Consider the following 24,586-nt stretch of genomic DNA (forward strand, 5'->3'; position numbering starts at 1 on the left):
GGCACACACACACACACACACACACACACACACACACACACACACACACACACACACACACACACAATTTTACCTCCAAGTTTATCAAGTGTAAAAAGGCAGGTCCTGAAAAACGTTAGCCTTTGTCACAAAGCATTCTGAATATTTTAATCATTCTATAAAAACGCCAATTTTAGAGCTTCTTTAAAAGAGAGTCAGATGACAGTTACCCGTTCATAAATATTTTCATTTACATAAGTAGTGACAGGTTTTGTACCCCAGAAAGTCATCTTAAATATTAAATGTAAAGGCATTAATGAGCACTTAGTCAATGTTCTCCTTAAAGAGTAACAAGTAGCACTAAGTAAAATCTGATACATGTAAAGAAGTCCTTGCTATACCTTTATTGGCAAGTGCATATATTTTAGCGAGTCTGTTACAATTTCACAGTCAGCATTCGGTAATACTTGTCATAGTGCAGATGAACATTATTCTGTTATCCTACAGTGGATGAAGGCTACATCTCTATGCCCACACAGTCATACTGACCTCAACAAGACACCACTCTTCTGAGATCCCAAACAGCACCAGAATCTAAATGTGAACGGTTTCACAAGGCTGGTACAATTTGACTAAAGGTTAACCCACAGCACCCAGTTGATTTTCAGATCATTATTAGCACTCCTGCCTCCCTCACACCAGAGTCATGCACATGTCTTGGCCCTTTGAATAAAATATTGGCTGTTTTCTTTCTCCAGAAATTCTGGGGGATGGAAGAGGGAAAAGAGGTTCTGTTACGCAATAATGTTATTCCAACCCAAGAACTGGCAAGCGAGAAATAAGAGAAAGCCGTCTAGCTGCCATGAAGCAGAATTATAATTGCAAAGGAAGGTTACTCACAGCAAACAGTTATCACAGAACTACACTGGAGGAAGGACACACTATTATAACCTTACAAGCCACATAACAGTTCACCACACTTGGGGATGCATGCCCATTACTGAAAATGGAAATGTTCCAAACCATGGCTTGGAAAGCCCATCTGTCCCAATTGATGCATTTGAGGGAGCTGAAAATGTCCTTATAATTTGTAGCATTACAAAATTACAGCCACATTACTCCACTGACCAACTTTAATGTGGCAACCCTCCCTTTGGTGGCCAAAAGCAGATGCTACTCCTGTGGAATAGGACTAGCTACCTTAACTAGTCACTCTGGCAGCTTGACAAGCTTTGAATTCTCTTTTGATATTGGGACTTTCTTTGTCCAGAACACTGGGAAACAAAAGGAAATCAGGTGTGAACTCTTCTATTTCAAATTAATTCAAGCAATGTGATACATGCCAATATCCAGAGCAATGAAATCTGTTTTCTAGTTCCTTCCAGATAACAGACCTGATTCAGATTTCTAATATAGAAATAATCTTCATAAAGGGCATGGGTTTCTCTCAGGTCTATTTTGTGATTTAAAAGAAGGTTTGAAGACTGCAGCTGGGGTGGGGAAGGAGGAAGGGATTGGTACAACATTAGTGTACCTGGGCAGCTATGTACATGCAAGAAGGTATCAGCTATCACTGTAGGGTAGGGGTTACCAGATTTCCCTTGAGGTCTGGGGAAAAGCCACATCCAAGAGGGATATGGGAAATATCACAGAGCATGAGAGGGGTCGGAAGACGTTCCTGGAGACGGTTCTGCCATTCTGGAGGGGAGAGGAAGGTACAAAGGCCAATGTCAGTCAATAGACATTTCTTACAGGTACCCAGAGCCTGCAAGGATTTACAAAAGCCAGAACGGCATCTCTAATTTTGTACGACCCACAGGAAGATGGGGAAAGATCCTGAAGGGCACTCCCCTTTTCAGGAACAATGTCAGCCCCTATTCCGTACAGCTCTTCGACCAGATTTCTCCCTTTCAAAAACTTCCACTGATAAATGGGACTCAAACTGCTGACTCCAAAGAACCAGGGGCCTGATCTCAGAGGAGGCCACAGCACCCACCTGATTGAAGCATAAGAATATCCGTCAGGTCTGGGCTGCCCCTGCTGCTTATGACCTCGAACTTCATATTTCTTCTGTCTCCATAGGCTGACAAGGAGGAATGCAAAAGGACACGTTCATTTTACCACCAAGTTTTTCTATCAAGAATTAATAATCACTTCGCTTTAAAGGAGATAACAAGTTTGTCAAAGAAATTCCCTCTGGAAACAAAATTTAATACATGCTCATCTCAGACATGTCCTTTGCAGGAACTGTGTTAACCAAATGGAGCTATTTTATTATGTCAACACAAGCAACAAAGGATTATGTGTTCAACAAGTGTAGGGTATGTCTGGAACTGCAGTTAGTTGGGTGTTTTGTTTTATTTATATTCCTGTTAGTCAAAGAAACAAATAACTTGTATGCAGTTCTTGTAAATTAGTTAATTAAGCAAACATATCCGCTGTAGCAGTATCAACTGTAGAAAGCTTTGCCACACATCAGCATGCAATCCTAGACATTCATCCAAAAAAACTGAATTCTCATCTTAAAATGGCTGTCAGGAATGGTGTTTAAAAAGTACAAAAGAAACAAAGGCAACTGCGGTATCCAGAAGCTTCATACCTTTAGAATAGTATGCAGAGAATGTCTGCAACTATTAGTCCATGAAAAAAATGTGGACTAGATCGACAATACGAGAGGTTTTACTAGAAAACCTTCTGCGTTAAAAGCACCCCCTTTGGCCTAAATTTACAATGGTAACTATCAGCTGAAAGTTTTGTATGCATATACAAAGTATATAGCTCCCCCCCTTCAGCTTCTGTCAAGGTAACTCAACTTCCCTTAGAATATCTAAAGAAAACTTAGAATTTAATTTCTTTCCATGTATTACCAAACTTCTATTACTAGAAATCATGTTTAATGTTTTGATAGTCTACTTTTTTGAGACTCAAGCTACCATTTAAGGCTACTGCTTCTTGGCAACAGGACAGACTACACAAAAGAAAAAACGAAGACTTTGTTGAACTCTAGAAAGTATCCAAATAGTGAGGCCTTATCTAGACAGACTGTCTATTGAAGACTTCACCAAGAGCAAGAGACACTTGCATAGGATTTGCCACACGTAAGCCTCTAGATGTTAATACTCCACATAAAAATACGGTTTTAGCATCCACAAAATTGTAACCATGTTGCAGAACCAGTGACACTAAAGGCTTATACGTCAGGAAACAGCTTTACTATGTTGTAACCCCAGTTTGATAAGCAAGAGGGAGAGATGTCTGACTGCCTATTTTAATATATGTTCCATAAAATATTTTCACGTTTTTCAGTTGACTACACTCAGAGATATGCAAGTCATTCTTTTCTTATAAAGAAACAGCCTAAACGTTAGCAGGCCTTTGATATACACTAGCAAAGCTAAGGGATTTTCATTCTAGAAACAATGTCGGTGAGAACTTAATAGCAGCCACCAATTTACCAAGAAATCAGAGAATAAGCATTGGTACAGAACTACAGCCAACATTTTGCATTTTCTGCTTCCACTCAAGAATCTGGCTGTAAAATTTATCTAATGCTCCTACTCTCAAGAGAGTCAGTAGAGAGTTAAATAAGAACCTTGTAGAAGCCCGGAGAAAAATATCTATATAAAAAAAGTACACGTAATAAGGCTACAGACCATTGGGTAGCTGCCAGAAAAATGATGGAATGCAGTATAGTTTACTTATTTCTTTCTAATGGCTCCAACATTCCACCTGAAAAATTGGTCCCAGAGCTGTATAATTGGGGATAAAAATTAAATGACAGTTTCCATTTGTCACGATGAAAGCTGATCACTTATGTTTTTCATACAACTCTGCAGAGTGCAGTAGATACTGACGTTTACCTGTCCAAGGAGAGGATGAATAAAAGCTGCAGTTTTTCCCACCTGCCCAAAATGAGTGCACCTTCAGCAAACACTGATTTTTTTTTTTTAAATCAACAAAGCGTGTTGAGACTTTGACACCCTACCTGGGATTTTGCATTACATCATTTCTACATGCTTCCCACACACACACTTCAATCCCCAGATCGATCTTGCCTGAACACCAATAACCCACATGGAGAAGCTAAAGCAGAACATCCCTGCAGCTTCTAAACGCGTTTTCACTCTTCTTCTGCCCGTTCCACCTTTCTGTCTTTAAAATAAGCAGTCTTCTCCTATTTGTAAACATGAAGAAGTGACCTAAGGGCAACATATTGTGAAAGTGCATTAACATCAGTAACAACTCCAGTGGCTCATCTCAGCATGTTTTGCCAAGCACTCATTAGTGGAATGGTACATTGCTTAACTGTCCTCTTAGTTAACATTCAGTTTAGAAAATTCATTCTGCAGCTTCCTTAATTGACCCAAAGACAATGCCTGAAAATATGAACATTCTATTCTTTTCCCTGCCAAGTGTATTCCCAAAGCCTTCGACTAAGCCAGCCTCATTAACAGATGAAACTTCACTTGTTAAGAAGTCAAATAACCCTTTCTTCCCCACCATTTGAAGCCACCTTCATAAAAATCACCGGAAACTTTATTTCAATTTTTGATTTTTCCACAAAAATAGACTACCCATTTTGATAAACTCTCATAGACTCATAGACTTTAAGGTCAGGTACAAGGAGCAACCACAGAGTAGGGATAGGTAACAGATGGCCTGGTTTTCATAATCAAGTTTGTTTCATTTCCAGGAAATTGTCTGCACTCCAAAGATATATACAGATTTCACTTCCACACCAATATGCACCACTACCATTCTTCAGTGAGAGATTCATTCATCCATCCTCTCTTCCCAAATCATACATGTGTAAGATGACAAAAAGGTGTTTAAAAACAAATCTTATAGTTTAGTCTATCCAACTTCCACAAATACTCTTAAAAAAAAAAATCAGGATTTCTGGACCCCTGACAAAACTACTTAAGTGAAGAGTCTGCCACAGTAATATTTAAAGCAACCGACCTTTTCCAGCCTAGCCTACATTTCAGATAATTTCTAAAACAGTGGGCAATGCATTGTGCCAAGGAAAATAATGAATTGCTTGGTGGAGCGCACACAGCTTTTGCTCAGCATCTCTGCATTTTCAGTCAAAGGTCTAAGTGATGCTACCCACCAACTTTTTCACTGCCAAAACCAATAACCTGCATTCATTCCCTGAGCCCCCATAGGAGTTTGAATTACTGCCCATTTTGTACTTAAGGTCAGCCCTGGAAAACTATTTTTCTAGCAGAGTCATAATCAGAAGTGACCTCTTTGAACACCAATTTGCCTGAGCCCACAGCAGATGGGGATAGGGGAGAATAAAACACATGAGTTCCTGTAATTTTCCATTTCTAATATTTGAATTCTTAAAACTGATCTCTGCTACTGAAAATTACACACTTCCTCCTAGCAGTCCCATCAGTTAATGCTTATGACACTTTTAATAAGAATATGCAGGCCTTCAAGCCAAATGGGAAACAGTAACGTCCCAGACAGTCTTAACTTTATAGTTCCAAACAGTCTACTGATTTTAACAATTTCATTGCACACAGCCTGCAAAAGTAAAAAAAAGCAGCACATTTTATTTTTGCTTCAGAGGTGAAAGTGTTTTGGCAATTTTCTTAACATCCTAAAAGGTATCATACTACAGTGGCTACTGATGTTTTTCCCTTATCGACTGATCATTGGACAAAAAAAGTTTTTAAAGATGTCAAGATTAAAGAAAAATATATATTTATTGCTTTTAAATTAGTATTTCAGAGTACTCTGTGTATAGTCACTTTCCTCTGAGTACTCCGCATTCCTGCTGTTTGTGTGGCCTTTCACATTGCAAACGGGAAGAGAAAGACATTTTAAAAAGGTAAGACGGTAAAATAATCAGTGGAACCAAGGAGTAGGTGAAGCTATTTTTGTCACCCCCCCCCCAAAAAAAGTGTTATATTTTAAATAGGCCTCCCTCTAATTATCTCCAGCATAGAGGGATAGCTCTGTGGTTTGAGCATTCACCTGCTAAACCCAGGATTGTGAGTTCAATCCTTGAGGGGGCCATCTAGGGATCTGGGGCAAAAATCTGTCTGCGGATTGGTCCTGCTTTGAGCAGGGGGTTGGACTAGATGACCTCTTGAAGTCCCTTCCAACCCTGATATTCTATGATTTTATGTTAAGGCTACACCTATATTCATAAAAAACAACAAGGAGTCTGGTGGCACCTTAAAGACTAACTGATTTATTTGGGCATAAGCTTTCGTGGGTTAAAAACCTCACTTGAAGAAGTAGGTTTTACACAAAAAAGTTTATGCCCAAATAAATCTGTTAGTCTTAAGGAGTCCGGTGGCACCTTAGTTATTTTTGTGGATACAGACTAACACGGCTACCCCCGATACTTGATGCCTATATTTATAGCACTCATCTTCCTGTGAAAGAAACCCCTTATACATGTCTGTCTCCTCTTACACGGGGGTTCCTTTCCGTGGTTAGCATGTAAAGCGAAAACGGCGTATTGCCAAAACCCCATTGAGTTCAATGGCGGGTGAAATCACCCGCAGTACAGGTATAGTATTAAAACTGTGTTTCTCTCTTTTTTTTTTTTTTGACAACCGCGTAAAGTTGAAATCATGCATGTTAAATGCGCGTAAGATGCGACAGACCTGTATCTGATGGCTATGTACTGTCATACAGCAGCACCTTGGGTTCTCAAAACTGTCCCATCAAGGACTTCAACCCTAGCCAGGATAACCCACTTTCTGGTAGCTTGTGTTTAAAGGATGTGTTCAAACCAGCATTTTTGGGTGTCCCTTGCATGGAGAACGTCAAAGATAAGTAAACTTTGGACCCCTGGGGATGGAAGAGAGCAATTCCCTCCCCATCTCCCAATTAGGGCCTGAAGCAGGACTTGAACTCAAACTAGAGGTGACAGTCAAGTACTTTATCCATTATGCCAAGCTGCTTCCCCCCAAGACCAAGAGTGTTTTAATTAAACAGGACAGGTTGAACACAAAACTGTTGATACAGGTGGTGAGTGTTCTCAGTCATTTACTGTTAGCAGCATGCATTTGTGTGCAGCTATGTAAAACCATTCCGACCACAGGAATGTTTTGTTTTTATGGACAAAGGTTTACTACCATGTTATAAGGGAGGGATTTCCAGAAGGCAAATGGACCAGTGTCTCAAAATAGAGTGTTTACATTAACACTTGGTGAACAGAGCCCTGCAAACACAGATGAATAGAGATAAGCTATATAAACACCATGGACATTTAGTTGCTGGACTAGTATCTTGTAAATCCAATTTCAACTCTTTCACTCAAGTGTCACACACAGCGTTTCGGCACATCTCCTTACTTCCCAACGAAGATCAGCCAACAGAAGAACAAGCAGCTTCAAAAACAGCTCATATTTATAAGGGTTTTTAGATTGATCTATTAAACTCCTCTCTTTCAGTCTGTGGAGATGTTAAAAGATTGGGGAAGGACAACTCTAACTAGTATCACCAGCAATCAGCAGAAATATGAATATGGAAGGGCCAAATGTATTGTTTCTGTTCTTAATGGAAAAAACGGACTTTCGCATATTTTAAGGGTTTCATGGAACTTCACTAATCAAATTGTCGTCCTACAACTAAAGTTGCTTGTTTTGTGTGTGTGCGCGCGTGTGAGTGAGAGACACACAAGTATCAAAATTACATAAATCCAACTTCACAGATGTGAGCACCTCCAATGACTACAATTCTGAGTACAAAAGCAAACTAGTGACTACCAAGGCTTTTAAAATGCTGAGGTACCGATAAGCAGAGGAGGGAGACGTGGAAGAGAAGTGGGGTGGGAATGCTGCCACATTAGTTATGAAACCTACCACCTATGGGTTTGATTCTCAGACACTTTCCCTGTAACAGGATCAGAAGTTTACAAGAATGGCAGTGCAGTGTTCTCGTCTAGCCACACAAGTGACACATTGCGGTCCCAGGAGGGTAATCTCAGGGATGCATTCCTGGCCATTTTCAAGCACCATGTTGCAGCTAGATCAGCATAAAGGGGCCTTAGCATAACAAAATCAAGGCCAACATCTTCAGGGTGAGTGCAACAAACAGAAAGAATAGGGGCACTCATTGGCTGAAAAATCCAATCCTGGAATTACTGCCCGAGGATATTCCAAGCTGCAGGGATGGAATCACTTAATGCAATTATTTGATCATTTCTCTTTGCCCTCTTCTTGCTAATATATGGTGGTGTCCTCACTACACAAAAAAGATGGGGCCTTGACACGAATTGGCCTTTATCTTGAGTTAGTTTGAGTTCCACGGTGTCTTTTTTGTGTAGTGAAGAAAAAAAGCTTACAACAAGAACTCAGGAGGATATATTGTTTGCTTCATATGGTGGGACAAATTGGTTTATTCAAAAAATCATATGCCTTTTTCCTTTTAAGACCCACTAACTTCTAAGACAGAATTAAGGGAGGGAAACACTGTTGATAACCAACTAGACTCATTGCAGGAGACCTGTTCTCTCAAATCGTAGATGAAAATACTTGCTGGCCCAACTTACATTTAGAAAGAATCTAACATGGCAGAGTGGGCCATAGTCCTTTCAGGATGGCTTTCCTAGTCTCTTCCCTCACAATTTGCATTGAAAACTTCAGCTATAAACATCTGGGACATCTTCCACATATTGGTAATGATTCCCAAATGGACGGCATTTCAAGTCTCAGAGTTTAGGTTCCTCTTCAGGGATTTTTATTCAAAGTATGTCTATGGTTACCAGACTCTCTCCTCTGTAATTTTCATTGGGAATAGGGATGAAAGCAATCTCTATATATAGCTGTTTAAACTCTCTACTTCTCTGAAACTTGGAAGAAAGTAAAACATGGTGGTTTTCCTGCAGTTTTGACCACTAATTTTACTCAAGATTTAGAAAGCACCTCGCTCCACAACCAAATTTGGTCAGCTGGAAGAGCTGCAGATCCTGGCTTCTCAGACACACAAGAAATGTCTACACTGCATCTACAAGCCAACCTCCCAGCCCGGATCCACAGAGAAGGTGGCCAGGCATCCTGTTTTTGACTGGAAAGTCCAGTCAAAAAGGGGACCTCCTGGTGTCCGGTGAGATCTATTGACCAGACACTCAAAGTCGGGTTACTATGGGCAGGGGAGGTGCAAAGTCATCACCCGTGCCAGCCCCTACTCAGCCAGGCCCGTCTCCTACCTGCATTGGGGGGCTGCAGCTCCCAGCCCCAGCTCTACAGGCAAGTCTCTCCCAACCCACACAGGGAGAGGGGCAGAGCTGCGAGCGATGAGGGGAGTGGGGTCTCAGGGGGGACAAGGTGGGGCAGGGGCGGTTCCAGCACTCCTGTTGTAGTGCCCGGTTTTTATATATTACAAACTTGGCAACCCTATCTAAGAATCTAAAAACCTTCCAAAACTAATTAAACTCTTGACAACACTCCTCCAGATTCTTTAACCTTCGCATAAGAAACTCCCCTCCAGCATCGGGCTACCAATAACTCAGGAAAAGCAGGTGGCAGGCACGGATGTTTGCTGAAACCCTGAAATTCTTTATATGGGCAAGGGAGGCACCCTCAAAAGGATTCTTTGGGATAAAGAAGGGGGGCAGTTCCCTTCCACGGTATCACTCGATAATGCAGATGCTGCTGCTTCTGTTTGAGATGTTTGTTTCTGGTAGCAGGAGGGTGCTCTGTATCATTCTTAAAACTGGCCAGGCCTTTCCTCTCGGGGCACCTCAAAGCATATTAACGTTCTCCACCAAGGAAATTCAGGAATCCCTGTATCTTATGTGTACTTGGGAAAACATTTGTGCTGCTGCTTCTGAATGCAGAGAATTTGTTACCATTGTAACACGACTCCAAGGGCAAATTGGGGATTCTTTATATCAAAGACTGTCAAGACCAGCTGTCTTTTTAAAGACAGGCTACACAGGTGCATCTTCCTTACTGAGCAGGCAGGACCAAGAAGAAAGCATTTGCCTTCCTGAATTTTTTTAGGTGCCTATTTTAGATATTGGTCTCAGAGGAAGGCGATGGACAGACCAAAGTAGACAGCTCCTGAAGGCAACAAGAATACTTCCTGGGTGCTATTCAATTGCTACACTCAAAGCCAGACTGCATTGCTATCAAGATTACCCTTGCTTCTTTTCCTAGGACTTCTGTTCCCAAAGGAATTGCAGCAACGTCATTTCCTTGGTCAAAAAATCCCTTGGCAATTCTAGAGACAGTTGTACTCAGGTCATGCCACCGCTTCTTGGTTGGCTTGCATAATTAGCACGGTCCTGGGGGTGCCTGCTCCACAGACCTCAGGAACATCAGCTCTTGCATAGCCTAGGGAGCCAGCTGCTCACATCACTGTTTCTGAATGCAAAACGTTTAGCACCCTGCAATATATAATGCAGAGGATTAAGAGAGCCATCTTACTGAAAAGCTAAAGATAAAGCTCACTGAGGTACCTGACAGTTTCCTGAAATTCTTTCAAACATGAACAGTGAAGCTAAAAAAGATTATTTCTTAATTTTCTTTGAGGAAAAACACTCCCTGCAGCCTCAAAGGCTAAAAGCAATAAATCTGATTATGTAAAAGTGTACCTGACTGACCACTTCACTCTGTGTAGAGTTAGAACTTCTGGCAGGAACTCCTGAAAACCAAAAGGCTTGCAGATTGGCAGTCCCCTGCCAGGCAGCTTCTGGGGCACCCAGCACAGACGGAAACTCCCCTGGTGCTAGGATTAGTGGATAATGCAAGGACGGGCGGGCAGAGAAATCAAGCCTACTGGAACAGTGCTTAATTGTTTTAGGAGAGAAAAACCCGAATCCATTCTAACTTGAGTACAAAGCTTCAAGAGCAAAAAGCAATATGACAAGGCATGTAGTTAGAGCGGACACCTGGTGAGGTATCAGGATACCCCAGTGTCCAAGTAGCATATGTAACAGACTTAAGATTCTTCCCAGCAGCTCTAGGAAGAACCTAGAATCAGCCAGAGATGTACCTCTTAAGAACGATAAGATGACAGACAGCACTAAATCCTTGCAGCCCAGGGAACTAAAGCTTTTTAGTTTAAAACAGCATCCAAAGTACTGGGTCACAGGTGCCACACTCATCCCTAGCTTCTCACAAGTGACTGATACAATCTGGAGGCACAAAGAAGGCGGATAACAAAATTAACTCAAGAAGTGAGCAGCAGCTGTGTAATGGACTCCTAAATTGTACAACTACTTTAAAAGCAGTTTCATGAGAAACGCCAAATACCAGACTCCTGTTTCCCTTTTCCAATCTATTCTAAAGATAACCATAATAAAACGCATTGCTCAGATCTCACTGATAGCCGAACTGCAGTTGCAGATTCAAGGCAGAAGAGGCCTTTTAGATTACTTGGTGCACCCACAGGTCACTGCAATATAGAGTCATGCGATAAAGGACACGTACTAGGCAAGACAGCATGATCTAGAGGATGGGATCAAAGAACTCCTAATTTTTAACCTCATCTCTTGGGACAAGTCACTATGCTTCTCTGCCACATTTTCACCATTTGTTAAATGGGGATGAGATGACTTACCTACCTACCGGGCCTATCCCATAGGGCAACGGTTCTCAAACTGTGGGTCAGGACCCCAAAGTGAGTTGTGAACCCATTTTAATGGGGTCACCAGGGATGGCATTACACTTGCTGGGGCCCGGGGCTGAAGCCCAAGCCCCACCATCTGGGGCTATAGCCTGAGCCCCACGGCCCAGGGATGATGCCGAAGCCTGAGGCTTTGTGCCCTCCCCACCCCCACGTAGGACAGTGGGGCTTGGGTGGGCTCAGGCTTCAGTCACCCTTCCCGGGGTCACATAGTAATTTTTGTTGTCAGAAGGGGGTTGCGGTGCAATGAAGTTTGAGAAGCCCTGACATAGGGAAACTGAATTAATGTTTGCGCAGCACTGTAAGGGATACTGCAATACATATGAAAGGTATTTTAAATATTCAAATTGTAGTCAAACTTTCCTGCAAGCATTTTGTAGCAGTAGAACTCTCCCCCTCCCCTCAAAGGAAGAGGGGAAGTTAATAAAATCCATGCCTTGAGGGCAGGGAGGAAGAAATGGGCAGAATACGGTTAACTATCCACTACCTGCAAAGCTCAGTGCGCAACAACATCTGATACACCAGCACGTTTATGTCACAAGATGGTGGCCGAGGTGGTCACCATTAAAGTGATTAAAGATAAGTGGCAAAATGGAATTTGAGGAAATTTGAGTACACCTAATAACAGAAGCCAAGGTGAAAATGTTCTTACATGCAAGGCAAAAAACCTGTTCATTTTGTCTGTGCGCACTCTGGTGACGTATTTAATCGCTGTATTGCAAGATCAAGTCAACAGTATATGCATGCTCTACATTTTCATTCTGAAATACCACCAATTGGCAATATCCAAAGGCAATTCTGGAATTCAGGCAGCTACTGCGTAAGTATTGCCCCGCTTTTGCTCTTTCATGTTTAGTTTACTACAAGAAGTCACTGTCTCTCTCTCCCTCAATGCACACATCCCCAGAATGTGGGGGAGAAGGTTATAAAGCAAAGCAAAAATAATCTAAGAGGAAATATAGCTACGATTTTGCCTTTTAAGACAAGCACACATTTCATAATAAAATTACAGCGCTGTTGGAACTACTACTGCAACTCCCAGGCCACCCTTTGCACAAAAAAAAAGCTAATAGGGTTGAAATTTTTAATTGCTTGAGTTAGTAAATTCTCAGAAGATTTCCACAGCAACCTTAATTCCACCTCTTTGTGTGTATGCAATACAATTGTATCTTTCATTGCATGGCCATAGCACATACATAAGGCCAAGACACCATCTTTGGGCATCTTAGAATAAAGACAGAGATGGGGTTATATACTTAAAACTGCATCCGCCTTATTTACCCAGCACAGAAAAAAGACCAGTCCCTTTCTAATATATTAGCAGATAGTCTTGGATAATATAAAGTCACTCATCTCATATTGAAAGACCCCATAAAGGGACAGGGGAGAGTTATAGTTCCTATGGGATTTTAATTGCATAAAAGTCAGCCAATTCAGAGGCAATGTCAAATTAATGTAATTTAAACGCATCAACTTGCCTTTTAAAGGAAAAAAAATAGAAAAAAAACGCATCTCAATTTTATTTTAAAGCATTCCTGAAGATCAATGGATTTTCTTGTAACTTTGCAGAATGTATTCACCCTCAAACAGAGGGGAAAAAATTTCAGCCTGAAATATAATCGTTTTGCAAAATGATAGGCTACTGAAAATGGGGGCTCAGAATGAAAGTGCCACCTGAGCCATAACTCTAATAAAAACAGCTAATGAATAAGTGCATTCCAGCAAGAATACATAAACTGCAAAGGCTGGTGTGGACAACACAGAATATAGAAAGGTATCCGAGTAAGGAAACATTTAATGAAGGATTATCCTTATTTGGGAGGAATTCATTCCGGCAAGAAATTGAACCAGAAACTTCCTGAAGCCAAAAGTGGTAAGGCTATCTACCACTCAGAGCTAAGAGGGGGGGGAGATTTTTTTGGACAGCAGCTAAAAGTTTGAGTGTGCGTGATGTGCCTCTGAGGTGTCTGATCCACGTAGTGACTAACTCCCGCCATGCTTAACTTCTAAAGCAACATGAAACGAGTTAGAGTCAGGGGACACAGCCATTCCTTCACGCAGTCAGCTACTCATTCTTCAATTTCAACTTTGATTACAGTAATTTATATGTGCTTTATATCTGATGGTTTTATACCATCAGTTGTATAATTTTATAAACCATTGGTGGCAAAGAGCCGAGTGTTATTGAACACTTTCCTATACCACTCACTGAGTGAAAGGTCTATATGCCTTACGTGCACTTTTTAGTACGCAAGACAAATCAGACTCCTGAAAGGGGTATAGTAATCTGGAAAGGTTGAGAGCTACTGGTCTACACTAGCAATGGTTTGCTGGTATAGCTACTGCAGCAACCCTCCTCATGTAGACAGAGTTTATGACAGCATAGTTTATCCCAGTTCCCACACTGAAGTGAGTTGTACCAACAAAACCATTGTTATGCCAACATAACCAGATCTATATTAGACCTTTCGCTGGTATAGAAATAGTGCTATAAAAAGGTAACCCACACCTAACAGACATTGCTATATGGCAAAAGTTTCTAAACTTGTCTTTAATTGGATGAAATACGATAGGGCAAACAATCCAGATCCAGTCAAGGGGGTGGGAGGGGAAATGAGTTACATGACTCAATGGGCCTTTCCCAATTCTCAAATATTGAATTCTCCACTTGGAGACAGAAAAAGTGGATAAGATTGCCAGAGAACTCCAGACACTGAGGCGTGAAAGAGATCCTCTCTCCCTTGATTTTCGTTTATGATGCTACATAGCAAGGATCCATAATTCCGTTAATCACTCATCACGTAAACAAAGAAGCCTCTTGAGAGCCAGAGAGGAACATGTACATGCATTTGCAATGCATAAGAGGGTTTTTATTTTTTTTAAAACGGAAACAATGCAATCTATTCAACGTGAAGAGTATGCTATGCCAATTAAATACTTTGGGTTCCATAATTATAATTGCAATAATGAATGGAAAGGAACATTATTGCTTGCACAATGTGGTTTTGTAGTCAATTCAATAATTCAGTTCTTGTCTGCTTCCAACTAACCTTTTGTGTCTCTTCATATCAGATTTCATTGCAGACTGCTTTCATAGTATAATAAAAATATCCCCAATCCAGGTAATGTAATATGGTAAGCATCCTTTAATTATGCCTACGTGGAATCTGCTGAAGAATTTCTCAGTGGAAGCACAGTGTTTAAAATATAGTCAATTTTAGGCATTAGTGAAAACTCAGAGTGGCTCAAATTGCTATTTATACACCTTGGAAAGGTTGAAACTATAGATTAAGTTGAATGCTGGTCTGCTGCTTTCTTTCAAGAAAAGAAAATTCACAATTCCCCTTCGCAGGAAGGTGAATTTCAGTGAGGAAGTCTTGGCCCTCATTTCTCTCTTAGCAGTCCAACAGTAGCTTTGACCAGCTGTTTCTCTGCAACTGGTTAACCTGAAGAAATTAAATTGGAGGAGTCACAAAAAAAAGTTAATTCAAAGCTGCTTAGTGCAGAGTTACAGGAATCCAAAATCCAAAGGATTTTTTTTTGCCACATGAGCATAAGGTTTCTGTTAACCTCATGTTTATGCTTCATTGGGTTCAGTAAATTTTGAAAATAAATTACCTCCTGGTACTTCACCAGAATATTTCAGGCTTCCAGAACTCTCCAGAGGAAGACTCGAATGTTCCTGTATACTTTCCAGCTTTTATTAACCCCTCTAGTGATTTCCTCACAAATAAGATTTAATATTGGGAATAAGGATGCTTTCACGCTCTCCAATGCGGCACCAATAGTCTCAGTGGTTTCAACAGGCAGACGAACAGGAAAGGGTTTTGACGGGTAGAAGCCTCACTTAAGTATCCAGAAAGTGAGCTCTTTCCTTTTTCCCCCCACCCCGCTTTGCTTTCCTCTCATCATTGCCATGAACCAAGCGGGCTCTTCTTAATGCCTACACCATGGCCAAGTCAAAGGAAGTGTGCCTACCCCTCAATCCATCACCTGCTTCATTTTAGGCTGGCACTCCTCCACCCCCCACATACCACCCTTTCCATCGTGTAAATGCCATGGCTCCTAAAAGTCCAGCCCAGGGCATCCACACATTTAAGTGCTACTCTATACCCGTCACTGAAAGGTACACTTAACAAACATGGCACATACTGCAGAATCCCCCAGGCAGCTACTAACTCAACTGGCAGTCTGATGTTATCTTTAAACATGGGTCCTCCTACAGAGCAGCTTAATAACCACAGAGATGCTAATTTTAGGCGTTAAAGGGCACTATGCCCTGCGCTCACCTAGCATTCTGATGGCAGCATCTCCCGCTGTGCTGGTAGACAAGCCCAGCATTCAGTCTAGTACCAATCTAGAGGGGAAAAAATGCTACAGTAAAGCATTCCACCATAAACTATTAAATCTAAAAGTAATTATTTTTGTGCGATGGGGAGAGAAAACAGATCTTACAATGAAAGAGGGTCTGAATGCCAACAAGGTAGTGGTTACAATCATCTCAAGACCTAATTACACTGCCAGAGGAAGGGAAGGGACATCATATTGTGATCACTTTTTAGACAAGGCACGCTGGGGAATGATTTCTACCAGTTTACGTGTCAATCGATAAACCTTGTGTTTGCAGCTTCCTGTATCGATGAGTATATTTTAGAAAAGACAGCATTAACTTGCTGGTAGGGGTTGGAGGTAAGAATTAACAGGACATAGAAATCTCCTGCTGACCTCAGAGAATAGTAACTTGGGGAGCAAAGAAAGCATTGGGGACACCTCTGTCTAGTCAACAGTCATCTCAGCACTGCACTTATTTCTATAGCTCTGTAGACCCTGCACAATTACAATCTCTTATTCGGTCCTATTCTCCATCTTCCCCCCACGCACAAAGACAGAAGAGGCACAGATTAACGTTAACGCCCTGGTCCACAGATTCTTTTTAAATTACTTTGATGACCTGAAAATGTTTTCATGCGACATGGACAGGTTTCCAAGATGCTATAGAAAGGCAATTCACAGCAGACACCCACCCCCAGACTATATTTAAGACACATTTCATCTTCGATAACACTTTTCATAGGACAGCTTTAAATAAAATATGTAATACGTGTTCTTTATTGAAAAAAGTCTTTAGAATATTAACTGACTGCTTTCCTTTCTCTGACAGAGAATGCTTCCTTTCTCAAAACGTTAGTAATTTTATACCAGTTGAATTGTGTGGAAAAAGCAAAACCTATATTTGGATTCTGTAACATGGAATATGAAGCATGTTACTGGACTATAGGGAAAACAGGTTTTTAGTTCAGTGATTTAAAATATTAGGCAGAGACTTAAAAACAAGATTCTTACGACTAAAAATATTACCTCATTTCCAAACCCCAACATAAGGGGCCTAGTTGTCTGAGCTCAGGACTAGGAGACACGAACTCAAATTCTAATCCCTGCCATGACACCCCAGACTTATTACCTTTGGTTTTTACTACAGCAGCGCCTAGAAGGCCCAACCAAGATCACTGCCCCATTGAATCAGGCACTGTACAAACATGAAAAAACCCAGTTCCTGCCCCAAAGGGCTTACAACTTATTTGGACAAGATGAAACAGAACAGCCTAGCAAGGTCTTTCAAGGTCACCAAGCTGATAAATGGTAGAACCAGATCTAGCACCCTATCCACTAAGCCACATTGTCTTGGTTGCGTGGCCTTCAACAAACTCCAGCTCTGTCTCATTTTCACCATCAGTAAATGGTGAACATTTACCTATTTCACAGGATTGTTGCAGGATTAGTGTCTGTACAGCATTTCAGAAAAGCAATGTGATTATGCACAAGTGATTTTTACCGCAACGCTTCTGCACAGGAGCCCCATCTCCCTTCCTTGTTTCTCTGTAACTGAAGTTGTGCAAGTCTCACTTCTTTGTGCATATACCTTCATGGACTCTAGCTTCACCATATCTCCCTCTCCTCTTCCTAAGGAAGAGACTGAGGCCATACATACAAGTACAGCACTGCAGCGGCGCAGCTGTATTGATGCAGAGCGCCCGGTGAAGACATTCTATGCTGACGGAAGAGAGCTCGCCTATTGGCATAATAAAACCACCTCCGTGAACGGCAGAAGCTAGGTCACCGGTAGAAGCTCTCCCACCGATGCAGCACTGTGCACCCAAGCGCTTATGCTGACGTAACTTACGTCGCTCGTGGGAGGGTGGTTTATTCTCACCGCTGAGCGACATAAGTTATGCCGACATAGGGTGCCGATACATCCTGTTTTGACCAGGACAGTCCCTTTTTTAAACCCTGTCCCAGCCGTCCCAACTTTTTTGGCAAAAGTGGGCATTTGTCCCATTTACTCTTGCCAACTTGATCAGAAGGGGAGGAGGGCAAGAGGCAGGCAGGGCTCGAGTGAGCAGTGACGCTAGTCCCAGCCTCGCAGACAGGGCTCAGGCGAGCAGCAATGCCAGCCCTGCCTGGGTGTGGGGGGCAGTGCTTGGGCGAGCAGCGCGGGCCAGTCCCATGCGCCGGGGTGGAGTGTCCTTGGGCAAGTGGTTGGGCCAGCCCCGTGCGGTCTCCTGGTTTTCGCTTTGGGAAATATGGTCACCCTATGCCGACATCAGTAGAGTAGAGACAGTCTAAAACCAGGTCTGTGTCCCCGCTCCCCTGACTTCTGATGAATCTTCTGCAGTAGTTTGCTCCTGCCGTCTCTATGCTGACCAAAGGTTCAAGCAATCAGTGGCTGTTTGCTTTTCCTTTACAATGAATCAATTAGTGTTAAAATATTTGAACACATTAGTCTTATTTCATGGAACAAAACAATTCCCAAGCAGGCAAGATAGTGGTAATGTAAGATGGTATGCTTCTGGTTCACGTCCTAACACTGAATAAGGAAGGGAAAATAAAATATTTAATTTAAGGTGAATGTATATTTAAATAGAAATATAAACCTATTCACAATTCTCTGGCAAAGGATTGCTGGTTTCTCTTCACTCTCCTGACAGGTCCTGAATCTTTAGAGAAAAGATTAAATTAACACACATAATGGGTTAATGCAGTATAATGCATATTTGAGACAGTCATTCCATTAAGCATTTTTCCTTCATTTTCTAAACTTGATGCAAGCTCAATTTCCCTAACAAGAGAGGGGGTTAACAGGCCAAATTGCCATATGTACACTGCAATTCACATGGGGGGTGGGAAGAGGGGGGGGGGGAGGAGAAGGTGAACAACTGAACATAGATTTTACTGCATCCAATGTTTAGAGTCGAGGATTCCAAGACCACTGTGATGACCTAGTCTGACCTCCTGTATAACAGGCCAGAGAACTTTCCCAAAATAATTCCTAGAGCAGAGCTTTTAGAAAAACATCCCGTCTTGAGTTAAACATGGTCAATGATGGAGAATCCACCACAACCCTGGGGGAAATTGTTCCCGTGGCTAGCTTTAGATACAAAACTTCTAAAGCCATTTGCAGAAAAAAAAAAATCTGTAACCTCGTGGTGCTGTGATAGCATTCAGATCAGCACACTTGAAGGCATCATTTTTAATAGGTTGTGTTTATCAATACAAGGCAGGAGGTCTACTTCCAAAGCGATGTACAAACTAGTCATAATACAAAACTGACATTCCCCTCTATTTCACAGGAAAAACTACAGTATATTAGTACGGTCTGATCTTACCCACCCTCACAATATAAAGAGGAAGGGTTTGACACTACTGGGATAGGAGACTTCCTGGAACAACTGAAGTGCTTCTATAAGTTGTCTTGGTACCAGAGGGGAGAATTCCACATCACTTACATCATCAGTATTTTCTGTACTTGGATAATGGATTCCTTACTGTTCTTCGGTTTTTGACGTAGTCCCCAACGTCATGTTATCTATGTCCTTGTGTGGTGCTAAGAGGAGATATGCTGCTATGCAGCCATTTTTCAGCTGAGTCAAGCCTGAAGACCCAAACACCTAATGTGATTGAAAGTACCATGAAACTTGCCAAGGTAAAGGTGTGGGCCTTGGTGTCTTAAGCAAAAATTTTACTCAAGAATTCTTACTTTGTTTATCTGAATTTCTTTTGCAATTCTAACTGGATGTGTTTGATGATAATATACAAGTCTAGTGGCTGCTGAAACAGACTGAATCAGGAATCTTCAGTTTTACTCAACTCTGCCATGTCGTTTTATCCGTTTTGGTAGGAGACAACATGGGTGAGACAGTATCTTACTGAACCAACGTCTGTTGGTGAAAGACAAGCTTTAAAACTTACACAGAGCTCTTCTTCAGGTCTACCTTGGGCAAGTAGCCTTTCTGTGTCTCAAGATCCCAAACTGTAAAATTAGAAAAACAAAGCCACCTTTGCAAAGCACTTTGAAATCCCTGAAGGGTACTCATTTGCCCACAAAAAAAAGCAGCTACAGAATCTAGGCTTCATCATATCTTGGAGATAACTACATTTTTAAGGTGGAAAATAGTAGGGTAGAATGCGTCAGAATAAGTTTGGTTTTTGGGGGGGGGGGTGTTTTTTTTAAAAAACAAGCATCTCTTCCCCACGCCCTTCAGAGAGACTCCCAGAAAATATCCAAACTACCAAGGTAACAAGTCTCACTCAACACACACACTGATGACTGGACTCCACAGAGTTTCACCCACCTTTTAGTAAGACCTATCAGCATGGGTATACAGAATCTGTATTTGCCTACAATACAGACCTGTAAAAATTCCAACACTGCCTCAATCTGATCTGTGAAACCGACTATGGACACATTAGTTGACATTTCCTGTTGACTCTGAATTAGAGCATCTTTTAATAAAGCTCACTTCAAAATCATTTTAAATCCATTTGCACATGTCAACATCAATGTACTCACCATTATCTACCAATTAGTAAACCAGAAACTGTTCTTTAGATAACCTAAAATCTCAGTAAAATATTCAACGTGTCATTCATTTACTACAAACTGCCCTATAAAAACAAATTACTGGAACCAGCTGTCACACAGCAACAATAATCTAAGGGTACCATGCATTTTAAACCAAATGACTTTTCAGAGTATTTGTGAACATCAGAATGCAGCTAAATTTATTAATGTTTTGAACTAGACATTGTATCTGCCGTTCTACTTCAAAGATGTTCATATATTTTGAAGGCATGAGTGAAGCAACTGCAAGGGCTTTTCATCCACTAGGTCTATCAAAACACTCCAGTCCTGAGGTGTTCTTGTCAAGTTACTCAACCTTAACTGACACACCTACCTCTTCCCAAACCAAATATTGACTCAATATGAGTAAAAGAGGTTTACATAGCCCTCTGCACTTTTATTGTGCCCACCAGTAAGGTAAGAAGCAGCAAAGTCAAGTCACCTTGATTTTATTTATTTGCACTGCAATAGCACCCAGGAGTCCCCATAGTGGACCAAGGCACCAATGTACTTTAGCACTAATTACAGGTAGAAATCTTATTTTATTTACCTAGCTACCTTTTGAGGAGGCCACATTGAGTCTTGCATCATGCTCTGAAAAGCATCAGGCTTGGGCCTCATTCTGATCTCAAGTTAGAGGTCCCAGAGCAGAGAACCTTCCGCCAAAAATGCTCTACTCCCTACACCCAAGCGTTTTCCCCATACTTTCAGCATAACTTTAACTTTCCCTCTGCTGTAAAAAGCACAGTAGGCCAATAGACCTTTGAAGTTTTTTGTAACTCATGGCAACTAGGAAGTTAAAAAAGCACAAATATTGACTGAATATCAATACAAAAGCTGCTAAAATAGGAGATACTGTCCTTTCCTCAGAATTTCTATGGAGTGCATAATTTTCATCCCATACAGCTGTACTCTACTTCTAAGTACATGAACTACCTAGGTTACTTGTCCCTTCCACAAATCAGTTTGACAAAATTCCCCCGTTTAAATAACGCAATATTTCAATAGTCTTCCACTTAAGACCCTTTCAGTATTTTTCATTTTAATGTATTGGTTATAAATAAGCTACAGCAGACTCTGTTCAAGGGAAAAATAAGTGCTTTCACGTTATGAGTAAGTAGGTTGAAAGTCTGTTCTCTGATGAACACCTTCATGATATGCAGAGAACGCTACTAGCTGTAGAGTGTTACATTCTTTACCAGAAATTCCCAAACTAAGCTTCAATCATTGCTAATGCTTCCTCTTTCACTATATGAGACTTCAAATTATGAGACCAAAGCTAAGGCTTACATATATTCATATATCATAGGTCTACGGATATAAATTCATACATCATTTCTCCTCTAAAAATACATGAACAGAAGTGGTGGAACTACCAACTCAATATACAGTAATAAACGACCCAAACCTTTTGCAATTAAACTGAATTTCCCACACATTGCTCCCAAGGCACACAAGTCCTTCCAGCTATTGAGTAGCTAAAAATTCAACCCTCTTTCTATTGTTAGGAGAGGACAAAAATCCAACATGCGAACTGAAAGCTTCCCCTTTGATCCATGCCAATGTGCCGTAGATCACACAGGGAGTCTTCCTTCACTAAAACAATATTTTCGAAATACACCAGCCAGTTTTAAAAAAAAGCAAGGTGTGGTAATCATGATATGGGATAAAAGGTGCAACTCATTTTCCCTTTGTATTGAAGTAGAATGTATTTTTAAAAAGCTCATGCTAACTATTCATCTTCAACGGAAACCACTAAAAATCCATGAATCACCAAAGAGAATTTGAAATTCACACAGAGTCCCTTGGCTCCAACAAGGAAGATGTTCAACTCCCTCCAGCAGCATGCTTTGTTGTTCAGAGGAAAAAAAGAATTCACATTCCCAAGGGAGATGCACTAAAATTCCCCTTCATTACCTCACACCATTTTCTTCATGGAAATGAATAGGCCCTGAATTCATGGAGTTACTGCAATAGTGTATATCCATTCTTGCCAATGGAAGCTAGCCTGGCCTCCAGTCCAAGACACTTTAATTGAAAAACCTATCATCCTTCTTCTAGTCTCAATTATTTGTTTTTATATGGCAGCCACGTAAGCCTCTAGCTACCCTATGCAAACATGATCAGAATCAAAGAATTAATACAAGCTTGTTGTCCTTACCTTTACAGGCGCTTCAAAATTTAGCCCAGCCCCAACTATCAGATCTTTTGGCTCTGCCAGCGTTGCCAGCATTTATCTCCAGTTATGGTACGTCTACATAGTAAAAAAAAAAGTTGCTTTATCTATGGAGTTACCTTAATGTGATTGAACATGCACCCTTATTACCCCTGAAAATCGATGGAGATACAGTTCACAATTCTCTCAGCAGGTTACGTTCTAATCAAGGGTCCCCATTCCAGGGTCCATCACTACCAACCCTAACTTTTAGTCTGCGTCTCCCAGTAGTGCTTTTCTATGCTACCCTTTCTTCATTGTACAAACTACTCAGAAAGCTACGTTTATCCTCCTTTAAACTTGCTTAGGATATAATGCTTGCTAGTAGATAAGTTAGACAAGAGGTTAACTACACTGTGTACACAGGCAGTCTACAAAAATATAATTGGATCACTATTATGTTGTTCTCGACACCTCCTTTTCCCCATCACTCCACCTGCTGCATCCTCTCATTAAACAAAATTATAAGCTCTTTAGGGCAGGGGCTCTACTTGAGCTCTGTAAAGCAACTAAGACAACTAGGCCTGAATTGGCGCCTCTAGGCATTTTGGGAATATATTTAAGAAAAAAAAAAAAATCAAATGTCTGAAGGTTCCAGAGCAAAGATTTAAGTTCGGTGTACTCAAATTCTAAATGGAGAATTATGATTTAAAGTCTGTTAAATTTATTTATACATCATATCTATGGCTTCAAAAACAGGTCAAACGGATTAGATTTATTACCATTTCTTTTACAATATCGAATTCATTCCTTAAAGCACAGAAATACACTTCTTGCATCACTGCACACATCTGCTGACTACACATCTGCATTTCAGTAGGTCAAGGTTGGTTAAGAGAACTTGATATGGTACTGTAACACTGGACTTCCCCATACACTGTATTTAAACCGACTGCTATAAATGGGATACAGTAGAACCTCAGCGTTACCAACACCTTGGGAATGGGGCTGTTCGCAACTGAAATGTTTGTCACTCTGAACAAAACGTTATGGTGGTTCTTTCAAAAGTTTACAACTGAACATTGACTTAATACAGCTTTGAAACTTTACTATGTAGAAGAAAAATGCTGCTTTCCTTTTATTTTTTTTAAAAGACTGTTTAATACTGTTTAACACAGTATTGTGCTGTCTTTGCTTTTCCACCATCTCAGCTGCTACCTAATTGGGTACTTCCGGTTCCAAATGAGGTGTGTGGCTGAGTGGTCAGTTCGTAACTCTGGTGCTCATAACTGAGGTCCTACTCTATGCGATTAGAAGTTATTCTTGCGATGTAGAGCCCTCCTGAGACAATTCCCAACCAAGGGATTGTCACTGTATGGAAAACGGTGTGTGTCCATTTTGCAAATGTTTAGCCAACATACTGGCCTGACCACTCGTATCATTTGTCCCAATTAGGATTTTATACCAGTTATAAATTAAAAACCCAATATGAAAGTTGAGTGACTTCTCCAGGGATTGAACCGCAAATCAAGCGTCAAGCCTCAAGTAGTTTTCAGCATTTTGTCTTACATTCATTCTGATTAAGCCAGCCACAAATCCATCAGCAAATTAATGAAACAGTCAAAAATTATATGGTGCCCAGAGAAAGAACTTTTTAATATTCTGGAAATGCATTCTGGCAGAAAGATAAAAAACAACCTTTCAGATCATATTAAAATCACGTGATCCATTATGCAGCATGCAAACTGTGATAGTGTTATTTATAAAAATCAAATACAATAGTTCATGAATACTGAAAAAAATCAAATGCCAAGTTAAATGACAAATTTCAAACAGACTAAGGAAATTTGATCATAAACCAAATAGTCGCACGAAATACCATTCCATCATCAACTTTTTAATTACCAATTGATCAACATGTAGACAGTGTAACAGCTTTCAGCTTTTAATTA

The 24,586-nt window shown here is 40.9% G+C and overlaps 1 protein-coding gene across 11 annotated transcripts in view; it reads right to left on the minus strand.

Annotated features, from left to right (window-relative positions):
* The window catches only part of CADM1 (cell adhesion molecule 1), a 293,287-nt gene that overhangs the window by 250,704 nt on the left and 17,997 nt on the right, over positions 1-24,586 (minus strand). For 6 of the 11 annotated variants that reach the window (XM_065569019.1, XM_065569018.1, XM_065569016.1 and 3 more), the window contains exon 2: positions 1,976-2,062. The exons of the other annotated variants lie outside the window; for them this stretch is intronic. In XM_065569019.1, the coding sequence (XP_065425091.1) occupies positions 1,976-2,062 (87 nt within the window). The remainder of the gene's footprint in view (positions 1-1,975; positions 2,063-24,586) is intronic. 11 annotated transcript variants of the gene reach the window in all.

Source organism: Chrysemys picta, chromosome 16, assembly GCF_011386835.1.
Source record: "Chrysemys picta bellii isolate R12L10 chromosome 16, ASM1138683v2, whole genome shotgun sequence".
Lineage (NCBI taxonomy): Eukaryota > Metazoa > Chordata > Testudines > Emydidae > Chrysemys > Chrysemys picta.